Source organism: Schistocerca gregaria, chromosome 1, assembly GCF_023897955.1.
Source record: "Schistocerca gregaria isolate iqSchGreg1 chromosome 1, iqSchGreg1.2, whole genome shotgun sequence".
Lineage (NCBI taxonomy): Eukaryota > Metazoa > Arthropoda > Insecta > Orthoptera > Acrididae > Schistocerca > Schistocerca gregaria.
The window spans coordinates 1,125,475,944-1,125,488,918 of record NC_064920.1 but is presented as its reverse complement, the minus strand read 5'-3'; the positions used below and the strand labels follow the sequence as shown (position 1 = coordinate 1,125,488,918).

The window sequence follows — 12,975 nt, the reverse complement described above, 5'->3', positions numbered from 1 at the left end:
AGGCCACCTCTTGTCACTAATACTATCCTCATCTTGAATGTACTAATCAGCTACTTTAACAAGGCTATGACTTCCTAAAACTATGCCCTGAAATGAGGCCCATTCAGTCTGACATTTTGCCCACCTCACCTAGGATAGTATAGCTTTTCGCCAGAGCATGCTCGACAACATGACAGACATGAACTTGGGGCCTGTTTTACCACACATGCCATCTTTATTCTTCTCTGGTGGGAACTGATTATTTAACAGGCCTTTGATTCTTGATACCCATCTGGCCTTCATCTACATTAATATATTCAGTCTAAGAATTTCTTCTCAGTGTCTATTCTGTTCTCTACTCCCTTTTAGTTTTCTATATATTTTATCCCCCCCCCCCCCCCCCCCAATCTACCATACATAATGCACTTAGCATTCCACTCTCATTAATTTCTGCATGATGTTCTGTCAGTAATCTCTGTCTTGCTTATTACCCATCTTTTAACTAAGTTCTCAGGTTTTCAGATCTTGTCCAGTCCAGTCACTAAACATCAGTCTTTCTTTCTCATCCTGTCCAGTAAGTCTCCCATGACTCAGGGTTCTATGTGACTTTTCCATCATTCTCACCTTTCCTAAATCTCACTTTTCCAAACTAGCTAGGCATTCATTTAACATGTTAGGTAATTGGAGATTAAGTCCAGGTACACTAAAGAAGTGGTTTCATGTATCAACCTGTATTCAATGTTGCTTGATTTTCCATTGCTAGCTAGCTAGTTAGTTAAATGATGACCACAACAAAGATGGAACAATGCATTAATGAAACACATGAACTGAATTTGTCTACCTTGCGGATGTCCACAGCACGACTCACTACTTCCACTACCCATACTACCACTTACGCCATTTGTTCCCCAACCCAGCATTAATTTCCATGAATCCTGGCGATGGGAAATTTTTCTGCAAAATGTCCCCTGAGCAAATGGATACCTCTGTCATTGACCAGTGATAGTTGATTCAATATGTTTGCATTGATGACTCATTTCAGGTTATATTAGTTTAAGACTTATTCATAGAACTTTGAGGACGAGTGGTTCTGGAATTTAAATTACACAATACTGCCCCACAAACCACAGACCTTGCAGATAGCCATACTGAAGGTGCAACCACAATGGAGAGGTATCTGGGAAGAGAACAGGCAAATGTGTCATATCTGGAGAGGGGCAGGAACCTTTCCAGTAGTTGCGGGAGCAACAGTTTGGATGTGACGTATCTGGCCTTTTAACATCAGCCACCATAGCTTTGCTGTACCAGCACTGCAAACAGTTTAAAGCAAAGGGACAGTAAAGCCATTATTATCATGAGGGAATACATCTTTGTTGTATGGTCAAATGATGGCATTCTCATGGGTAAAATATTCACAGAGGTAAAAATAGTCATCCATTCAGATCTCTGCGCATGGAATACTAAGGAGGAAATTGACAATCTACAGATCAGAGCATGAAACCTTAGATCCTTTAATCAGGTAAGTAGGTTAAAATATTTGAAAAGGAGAACGGATATGTTAGACATGTGAGAATAAGTGAAGTACCAAATTGTGGTAATGCAGTAGTAAGTCTAATAGCGAATAAAAAATTGGTATGCAGATAAGTTACTAGGTACAGCACAGTGAATACACTATCACAGATAAGACAGATAGAAAGCCAAGCCCCACCCAGTTGTACAAGTTTCTAAGCCAACTACCGTGTCTGATTTAACATACACTATAAAAGCAGTCAATAAAGAGCCTCACAATCCAGACCAACATTCTGGAAGTCACGTACCTGATTAGTCCCTTTATCTGCATCATTCATATACAAACATACTTTATCATGTTGTCAATTAGCAAGTGAGTGAATCACAATGACCATAAATTTCTGAATTATAGCTTTCAAAAACTGAATAGTCGAAACTGACTTATAATTAGAGCATGTAGTGAGTACAGTGCGACAGTGTCATGAGTACCATGTGACATAACAATGGTTGCTACAATAAAATTGCATTAAAAATGCATTAAATTTTTTTTTGTAATGAAATGTTCTGCAACTCTTAATTATTCATGTAAATCAGTACCACACTGCTAAAGATTTTGCCTAAGTGTGTGCTTTTCTAGGTTCATCACCTTAAGGTGTATAAGTCATACTGTATTTTATAGGAATGTTTCAAGGCGAATGTTAAAGATAGTCGAAGCGACATCACAACATACTCATGCGAGCGGTCGTCTTTACTCGTTTTCTGTTTGTTGTTGTAAAAAAAGTAATGATTACTATTTCTTGTTACATAGTAGCAAGATGAATCCAAGAATTAAGGCACACATAGAGCTATAGTACTTCAAGAACAGGGTTTACTGCTCACAATATGCTGGCTAAGATGATTAAAAATAACAGACTGCTCTTACCTGACTAATGTTGAGGAAGTGTGGATCTCCCAATTCTGTTCTGCGTGCATAAGCATATTTAAATGCTTCAACTGTTCTGTGGTATGTTGTTATAGTTTGATTTAAATCTGAAACACTTGATGCTGTGAAGTTGTACCCATTTAAGATATTCAGTATGAATGCCAGGAGAATGCCACTTCCAGGTGGAGGGACACTGTATAAGGTATGCTTTCCATGAAGCTCTGCTGTCACAGGTGACTCCCACACAGCCCTAAGAAAAATGTAAACCTAGTTACAATTTGCAACAGTAAGCTAAAAACAAAAACTAGAGTTAAACAACAAATGGACATCACGGCAACAGTGCATTACACGAATGACAACTGATTTCATTTATCTAGCAGTTAAGCAGAGAGCAACTCTGAATTGGTTCATTTGTATAGTTTGTTACTGTTGCCAAAAACTCTGCCACTGAGTATAAATGCACAGACAAGTTGTTTTAGCATCAAATACATTACAAAATGGCTATCAATTTGCTGTTTTGTACTTCTTGCACCATTCCTCAGTCAGCTTTACCATAGCTTTCTCTTTAAAGTGAATTGGTCTTTTTTCCCCTTAAACTACCCAGCCACCAGTCTTGTAAACGCTTTTAATCACTGAAGTTGTTCAGCTGATTCCTAAAGTGAAGAATCCTATAAGAATGATACATACTCAATATTCTCAGTCTCCTCCAAATGCCTGTGGAACATTCATTCCTCTTTACACTCTGCAAGTGTGCATGCAGTAGTGTTCATCTATTTTGCTTCTGACAGATCTACATCTACACCTACGTGATTACAATGCTGTTCACAATAAAGTGTCTGGCACAGTGGTCAATGAACCATCTTCAAGCTGTCTCTCTACAGTTGCACTCTCGAATGGCGCACAGGAAACACGAGCACTTAAATTTTTCTGTGTGAGCCCTGATTTCTCTTATTTTATTGTGATGATCATTTCTCCCTATGTAGGTGGGTGCCAACAGAATGTTTTCACAATTGGAGGAGAAAACTGGTGATTGAAATGTCAAGAGAAGATCCCACTGGAAAAATAAAAACCACCCTTGTTTTAATGATTGCCACTCCAATTCACATATCATGTCTGTGGCACCATCTCCCCTATTTCTCGATAATACAAAACGAGCTGCCGTACTTTGTAGTTTTTCAATGTCATCCGTCAGTCCCACCTGATGCGGATCCCACACTGCACAGCAGTACTCCAGAATATGGTTGACAAGTGTGGTGTAAGTAGTCTCTTTAGTAGACCTGTTGAAACTTCTAAGTATTCTGCCACCGAATCACAGCCTTCGGTTTGCTCTACAACATTATCTATGTGATTGTTCCAATTTAAGTTATTTGTAATTGTAATCCCTAAGTATTCAGATGAATTTACAGCCTCCTGATTTGTGTGACTTATCATGTAATCGAAATTTAGTGGATTTCTTTTAGTACTCATGTGAATAACTTCACACTTCTTTATTCAGGGTAGACTGCCACTTTTCGCACCATACAGATATCTTACCTAAATCAATCTGCAATTCGTTTTGGTCATCTGATGACTTTACAAGACAGTAAATGACAGCTTCATCTGCAAACAATCTAAGACGGCTGCTGAGATCTTCTCCTATGTCGTTAATATAGATCAGGAACAATAGAGGGCCTATAACACTACTTCTGGGAACGCCCGATATTACTTCTGTTTTACTCGATGACTTTCAGTCTACTACTACGAACTGTGACCTTTCTGACAGGAAATCGCAAATCCAGTTGCACAACTGAGGCGATATTCCATAGACATGCAGTTTGGTTAGAAGATGCTTGTGAGCAATGGTGTCTAAAGCCTTCTGGAAGTCTAAAAATATGGAATCAATTTGACATCCCCTGTTGACAGCACTCATTACTTCGAGTATAAAGGGCAAGTTGTGTTTCGCAAGAACAATATTTTCTGAATCCACACTGACTATGTGTCAATAAATCATTTTCTTCGAGGTACTTCATAATGTTTTAATATAGCATATGTTCCAAAACCCTACTGCAAATTGACATTAGTGATATGGGCCTGTAAATCAACGGATTACTCCTACTTCCCTTTTGGGGTTTTTGTGTGACTTGAGCAATTTTCCAATCTTTAGGTACGGATATTTCTGTGAGCAAGTGGTTGTATATAATTACTAAATTTGGAGCTATTGTATCAGGATACTCTGAGAGGAACCTGACTGGTATACAGTCTGGACCAGAAGCCTTGCCTTTATTAAGATATTTAAGCTGCTTTGCGACACTGAGGATATCTACTTCTATGTTTCTCATCTTGGCAGTTATTCTTGATTGGAATTTAGGAATATTTACTTAGTCTACTTTGGTGAGGAAGTTTCAGAAAAACATGTTTAATAACACTGCTTTAGTGGCACTGTCATCAGTGACTTCACCGTTATCATGCAGTGAAGGTATTGATTGCGTCTTGCCACTGGTGTGCCTTTATGTATAACCAGAATCTCTCTGGGTTTTCTGCCAGATTTTGAGACAGAGTTTCATTGTGGAAATTATTAAAAGCATCTTGCACTGAAGTACATGCTATATTTCGAACTTCTGTAAAACTTTTCCAGTATTGAGGATTTTGCATTCTTTTAAATTTGGCATGCTTTTTTGCTGCTTCTGCAACAGCAAGCTGACCCGATTTGTGTACCATGGAGGATCAGTACCATCAGTTAAAATGATGAATGCAATGTGTGTTCCAATGGCAAAAAAAAATATTTTTATGTGATATTATTACAATTCAAGAATTGTCAGATTTTGTTTTACTTTACTTGTACTGCAAAAGCTTGCTCTTTGTCAAATTTCACAATTCTAGGTCAACGAGAAGTACCCCAACACGTTTTGACGAGAGTTTCTGAATACCAAATGTATGACATGAAGAGGGGGGGGAGGGGGGGGGGGGGGCACTTAACAGTTTGAGAAACAGACAGACAGACAGACAGACAGACAGACAGACAGACAGACAGACAGACAGATCCTATAAGGCTCCTGTGTTTACAGATTGGGGCATGGACCCCTAAAAATAGCTTTTAGTACACTATTTTCACTCCTGTCCCTCTATTTACATCTTTCCGCCCTATAAGCAAAATTTATCACCCAGACCTATTGCATTCTAATTCCTGTCCACCAAAATTCAAAATGTATGTAAAGATGGGATGATCTGTCAATTTGCATATTGATTCAATTAGCTCATCTGTCCAACGTTCATACAGGATGAAATGCTATGGACAAAACCTTATTTGTACCAATAGCCATTACATTTTTCCCTTTGAATTAAAGTCTCTCTGATATCTGGTAAAAACTGTAACACAGATACACATTAAATACTTTTTGTACATCACCTCTCTCTCTCTCTCTCTCTCTCTCTCTCTCTCTCTCTCTCTCTCTCTCTCTCTCTCTCTCTCTCTCATTTTCTCTTTGTCTCTCCTTTACTGAAACACTCCTTTCCCATTCCTCCCACATCTTCATTCAGTTTATCATACAACCTTTATTTACTAGCCTGTTTTGTTAGGACTGGGTAAAGATATGAACAATCACTGGCCATGCTTTACTTTTCTTAATGAAGGAATTCCTACCTTTGAATTTTTCCAACTTTTTTCCTATCAATGCCGGCCGTAGTGGCCGTGCAGTTCTAGGTGCTTCAGTCTGGAGCCGAGTGACCGCTACGGTCGCAGGTTCGAATCCTGCCTCGGGCATGGATGTGTGTGATGTCCTTAGGTTAGTTAGGTTTAATTCGTTCTAAGCGACTGATGACCTCAGCAGTTAAGTTGCATAGTGCTCAGAGCCATTTTTTCCTATCAATAACATCTTCATAGAAATCCAAATTAATCATTTGTCCCTGAATAACAACATTACTTTTTTATATTACCTGGAATTTGCATCTCATTGTTTGGATTCCATTATTTTCATCTCAGTATTCTGTCTTTATCAGTACTCAATCCTCAATTTTCAATGACTGACTATTTCCTCCTTCAGGTACCTACAATATACTTATGTTCTATTATTTTTCAAGCACCTACTGACAGATGACTGAGCACTCAAGATAAATGACAATTACTTCATGCCCTTACCAACTCTGATATAAGTGATTATTCTAGTTATTGGTGAACACTTTTCTGCTCTGTATATGATACATAATTATTTTGGACTAATGTGTTTAAATATCAAAGTTTCTCTATGATTTAAGGTGGTTTCTTACAACCAAGTGAAAAATCCTTTAAGGAAGTAAATAGTTTTTTCTTACTACATCTGTTCTTACGACTGGTTGTAAGATATATTCATCAGTACTGCAGCCCACAAAATTAAACTGTAACATGCTTCATTATTGGAAACAAGCATCATTTATGTGGAAAGACATTTCCCTATTCACAGTAATTGAATAAAAGTATACAAATTGGGAAAATATAGTAGTGTAAGGGTTTGCAGATAGTAATTAAGGCATGTGCACATGAGTGTAGCTGACACCATCTTGGAAATACTGACCAACTACTTGTGTTGGTACCAGTTGACACCCGTCACAGACCACTTCCACCCCCATGTAATTGGATGCCTGAAAGTGGCTGACTTTCAGGGAAGTAACTGCATAACTGGCAGAGGATCACACAAAGTGTCAGTGTTTTTAATATCTCAGTGACAACTCTCAGTAAGTCTGCAGTTATTCGGGTTAGAGCAAGAGAGGCAGTTATGGCAGAATGGCATCGTGTGCATTTTATTGTAAGCTGTGTCTGGGAATAAACTGGTGAAGATTATTTACTTGGTGTTCACATATCTATACTCATGGTCACAGTGGTTACATTGCCTAATAACTAGCACACTGTGTGCTAGTTATTTTTGCCGATCAAATCTGCACGTCTGACAATTGAGAAACAGAGGAGCACGTGTGAGTGTAAATCTCATTGCTATCCTGCTCAAATAGAACAATGATAAGGAAAATCTTCACATGAGATAACCACTCTTGGTCAATCTTCTCCACTAGTAGAGCTTTCTATTATATCATTCCAAAATCATTTTAATGAATTTATACTTTCATTATGCATACTAACATGAAACTCAAGATTTAACATATGAATGCCACACAAAATGTTATTGACTATGTGGCAATGAAGTGCTCTGGTGATGTAGCATAGGAGTCCTGTATCCATCACAACTTCATTGCTGTGTTTTGTTGAAAGCTTGTCTCCTGAAGTGTTATTTGAGTGAAAAGTGGTAAAAATTCATTAAACCAAATCAAATAATGGAAACTCCTGATAAGAATATCAACAACATAGGAAAAGAGATTGCTACGTGCATGTCCAGTTGCAGAAAGCCAGGATTAAAAGACATTTACACGAAGCTTTCAGCCACAGCCATTATCAACAAAAGGGAAACACATTTCATTCATACACACATGCAAGCACACCTCATGCACATATGACCGTCAACTCCGGCAGCTCGGGCCAGAATGCAACTATCATATGGGGTGGAAGCAGCAATCTGGAGGGGGCAGGGAAAAGGAAGGGATAGTAGTGTATGGATGTGGCAGGGGGAGGGGATGCTCCCTGGTGAAATGTACAGGAACTGGAAAGCTAAGGCAGGGAGGTGGGGAAAAAAAGAAGCGAAACGGGAGAGAAGTGGGGGAAGATGGGCTGGTGCGTTGGCAAGGGATGGCAAACAAAGAAGATGGGAGATAATGAAGAGGTGGTGATATGATAGAGGATGTGAGAACTGTTGTGATTCTTGATTATGGAAGCAACAATGCAGCATGAAATTTTGCTTGCAAATGAGTGAATCATTTAAAGAGAAGTTGAACTTTTGAAACACAATTGCAGAGATGAAGCTGTAGGCTAACCACCCTTACAAATGGATTCAAAAGTGTCAATTCAACATGATTCCAATCCGTATGTGTCCTGATCTCTCCTCTTAGTCACATGAGCCCTATATGAGATATGCAATGGTGGCACCAGAATAATGACACAGTTTTTCCCGAGTATAGATTCTCTGAATTTACCAATTAGATTTTCACATGAACCACAGCACCTTCTATATCAAGCTTCTCATTTAAGTTCCCTATGCTGACTGGTTACACCCTTAACAACATGTGTATGGATCCATTCAGTGTGTGTGGTCATGGCTACTTGACTCCAAATACTGGACTAAGCCACCAGAACTGCTTTCACTAGCATCAGGATGCTATTTATTTGGCAGATGCTCTGCACTTCTCCAGAATCATTGCAATGAATTTAATATTTTGTTTGCTTCCCTTTGTACTGCATTTGTCCACATTACACTAAGTGGAAGTTTTGTCCAGTCTTTCTGGATTTCTTTAGTTGAAATAAGTGATTCATGTAATGTTAAAACAAGAGCTGATTCCTCAAACTGGGGGCTATCAAGTACGGGGTCCCACAGGGTTCGGTCTTAGGTCTTTTACTGTTCTTGATATACATTAATGACTTACCATTCCACATTGATGAAGATGCAAAGTTAGTTCTTTTTGCTGATGATAGAAGTATAGTAATAATATCCAAAAACCAAGAACTAAGTGATGTAATTGTAAATGATGTTTTCCACAAAATTATTAAGTGGTTCTCAGCAAACGGGCTCTCTTTAAATTTTGATACATCACAGTATACACAGTTCTGTACAGTAAATGGCACAACTCTAGTAATAAATATAGACTTTGAACAGAAGTCTGTAGCTAAGGTAGAATTTTCAAAATTTTTAGGTGTGGCCATTGATGAGAGGTTAAACTGGAAGCAACACATTGATGGTCTGCTGAAACGTCTGAGTTCAGCTACGCATGCTATTAGGGTTATTGCTAATTCTGGTGACAAGAATCTCAGTAAATTAGCTTACTATGCCTACTTTCATTCACTGCTTTCGTATGGCATCATATTCTGGGGTAATTTATTGTTGAGTAGAAAAGTATTCATTGCTCAAAAACGTGTAATCAGAATAATTGCTGGAGCCCACCCACGGTCATCCTGCAGACATCTATTTAAGGATCTAGGGATCCTCACAGTAACCTCACAGTATATATATTCACTTATGAAATTTGTTGTTAATAATCTTACCCAGTTCAAAAGTAATAGCAGCGTGCATAGCTATAACACCAGGAGAAAGGATGATCTTCACTATGCAGGGTTAAATCTGACTTTGGCACAGAAAGGGGTAAATTATGCTGCCACAAAAGTATTTGGTCACCTACCAAACAGAATCAAAAGCCTGACAGATAGTCAACCAACATTTAAAAATAAATTAAAAGAATTTCTAGATGATAACTCTTCCTACTCACTGGCTGAATTTTTAGATGTAAATTAAAGGAGGAGGAAAAAACTAGCTTAAACATTAGTGTCACGCAATATTTTGTGTATTGCAATATCTTGTACAGACATCTTTTATTAACCTGACACGTTCCACATCATTACGAAGTGTCATATTCATGATCTATGGACCAAGTATTAATCCAATCTAATCTCTCTTTACAACCCTCCAATGATATTTCCTGTAGGCAACAGCTCAGCAAATAATCTTTCATATCTGTTGAGAACATTACGGATTCTATTACACTTCCTTGGAGCATATCTAGTGTTACTTTCACTTCTGTTGAACATTCCCATCCAATACAAAATAATGGGTTCTTTTAGTTAAATATTCACCAAATCAGTCAGATATCTGTATCTATAGGATTACTCTGCAATTCATGCTTAAATGCCTAGCAGATGGTTCATCAAACCATCTTCAAGCTATTTCTGTACTGTTTCAGTCTCTAAGAGCATGCAGAAAAAAATGAACACCTTCCTATATGGTAGTGTCATCTGTCTCTTGTTCATATAATAGCCTAACTTGAGTTAGAGCCGTCAGCCAGTCATTTGATCAAATTGTGATAGTATATGCAAGTGGTAGAATCTAGGCACTGGAAGCAACATTGAAGCTAGAGATAAACATTTATTTCACTGAAAAAATATGGCAACCAGCCACTTTTTAATGTGTTTTTTATTTACGCCAATATGCATTTCGGGTTTGCACCCATTTTCAGCTGGCAAATTACATGGATCTCACTCACTGGCTAGTCGGCAACATGGCGGATAACGCAGTGCGCCTGTGCAAAATACGTGATAAAAAGTGTGTGTTGTTGGAAAAAAGAAGAAAAGCCAGGAGAAAATAAGGAGAGGAGAATGCCTGCTGCAGCATCCAAACTGCTGCCGAGATTGTACTACTGTAGTAACTGAAGATCCATGTAATTTGCCAGCTGAAGATGGGTGCAAACCCGAAATGCATATTGGCGTAAATAAAAAAAACGCATTAAAAAGTGGCTGGTTGCCGTATTTTTTCAGTGAAATATCATTATCCACGGCCACGGAGCTCAACAGTCCAAATAAAATGGACAAATTGTTAAGAAACATTTAAATGAGAAGTAAAAGTATATGGGCTGGACAGATCTGCAAGCAAGATAGCAGATAGTTTAAGGATCAGGATGACGACACTTGTCCTCCAGTTTGAACAGATAACACTGACATTGAATCATCTGATTATGAATCAAATCTGGGCTTGGGACTGTACATGAAAAGCCAGGGGCCTGAAGAAGCAGTTCTGGTAGAAGGGTCATTATATAAATAAGGGTTATGAAAGGGATTGGGGGAGAGGGGTAAAGGATAAAGAGATGACTAATGTACTGAAAATGCTGAAAAATATGTCACAAGGTGCTCAACAAGGACTGATGCATGATTAGAAACACCACTACGAAAGATGAGACTTGGGAAAGTTGTCTATCTTTGGCAGTCCATAGTAGACTATGGAGCTTGGTCCGGAACTGGGATGAAAGGCATATACTATGAAAGAGATATGTAGCTCTCCCATTATTTCTTCTTGGTGCATTTAACTGGGTAGCAAGCTTCTACTCTAAGTGAAAAATGTTGCTCAAGACATTGCAGGCTATTATAGCTTCTTCACATACATTTGATTCCATCATATTTTCCTTTTATTTTTATTGAACCACAGGTTTTTTTTGCAACATTATCAATTTCTTCAGATAGTTCTGGTCAATTGTCATGCTTAGCTATTTTAATTTCATCCTGACAACAGAATATAATTGGGTAGATAAAAAAATCTACTCACCATAGTTTTTTTTACATGTTTGTTGTGCTACTGCTTAGTGAATAGATTTTTTTTTATCTATCAATTACGTTACACTATCAGAAACTATTTACAATGTCAATTTCATCTCTATAGTTTTAAAGGAATTCATTTGTTGTATTAAGTCAGTCTTTAAAGTTTTTGCATGTTTTATTTTATTTCATTAGATAAGAGTTTAATCCTAATTCTAGAGAGCTAATGGTTGGAATCAAACTCACCATTCCTTATTACTTTCGCATGCGATAAATAAATGTTTCCAAAATCAAATTTTATGCTGAAAGGACATTGTTTCATTTACACCACTGTATTAGAAGTTGCCAAGATGAGGTCCACAAGGCTGCACTGGTGGAGCAATCAGGATGGAAATATCTATATTAAGTTGTCTAGACCTCATCATGATTGCACAGGGTAGAAGGTACTGGGTATCGGCATTTTATGAGATTTGCTGTGACTCTTTTTGTTCCTGTGTGTGTGTGTGTGTGTGTGTGTGTGTGTGTGTGTGTGTGTGTGTGTTTTTATCCATTCTTGATTCTGGTTTTTGACATGACATCTTGCAGCTCACCTTCATTTCTGCTGCCCCATGTCAAATGGAAACTTCATCACTGACGAACCATGTTAGTCACAGACGAGTCCATATATCCTCTGATGCAAGGTGATGACTGTATTCATATGTGGGGACCCATGACGAGTTGTACCTGGCAAATGTTGTCCATAAAATTGACAGAGTCGGCCAAGATTCTATAATGCCATACGGATCTTGCTGTTGTCCACGGTCATTTTACTACCAGGCAATAAATAGAACAGATCCTGGTGGCAGCTACATATGGTGATGGCTCTGAATTCCTTCTAATGCTAGGGCCTATGTGGTGGGTGTCAGCAAGGATACCTTGTAAAACCTGGACAGCGAAGTAATAAGGCCGCAGTGACTCCCTACCTAAACCCCATGGTGCACACGTGGGACACACTTGACAGGGTCACCCTATTCATGACAGAATATCCAAGAATTCTCATGGGCTCTCCTTTAAGAATAGGAAGGGATACCACATGGTGACCTCTGTAGACTAATACAGAACATGCTACACAGGGGCACTGACTCAAATTGCATTGTACACTGCTCAAGAGAATTAGGGGAACATGGGTGTCCGACATATTCCATTTAACAATAATTAAGGACTGGGTGTGTTATATGTCATCAGTCTTCTGACTGGTTTGATGCACCCTGCCATGAATTCCTCTCGTGTGCCAACATCTTTATCTCAGAGTAGCACTTGCCACCTATGCCCTCGATCATTTGTCGGATGTATTCCAACCTCTGTATTCCTCTGCAGTTTCTGCCTTCTACACTCTAGTACCATCGAAGTCATTCCCTCATGTCTTAACATGATGTCGTATCATCCCGTCCCTTCTCCT

At 38.6% G+C, this 12,975-nt stretch overlaps 1 protein-coding gene across 6 annotated transcripts in view; it reads right to left on the bottom strand.

Annotated features, from left to right (window-relative positions):
* Positions 1-12,975, bottom strand: part of LOC126283788 (scoloptoxin SSD14-like) — a 506,030-nt gene that overhangs the window by 32,597 nt on the left and 460,458 nt on the right. For all 6 annotated transcript variants that reach the window (XM_049982303.1, XM_049982302.1, XM_049982301.1 and 3 more), the window contains one exon: positions 2,411-2,660. In XM_049982303.1, the coding sequence (XP_049838260.1) occupies positions 2,411-2,660 (250 nt within the window). The remainder of the gene's footprint in view (positions 1-2,410; positions 2,661-12,975) is intronic.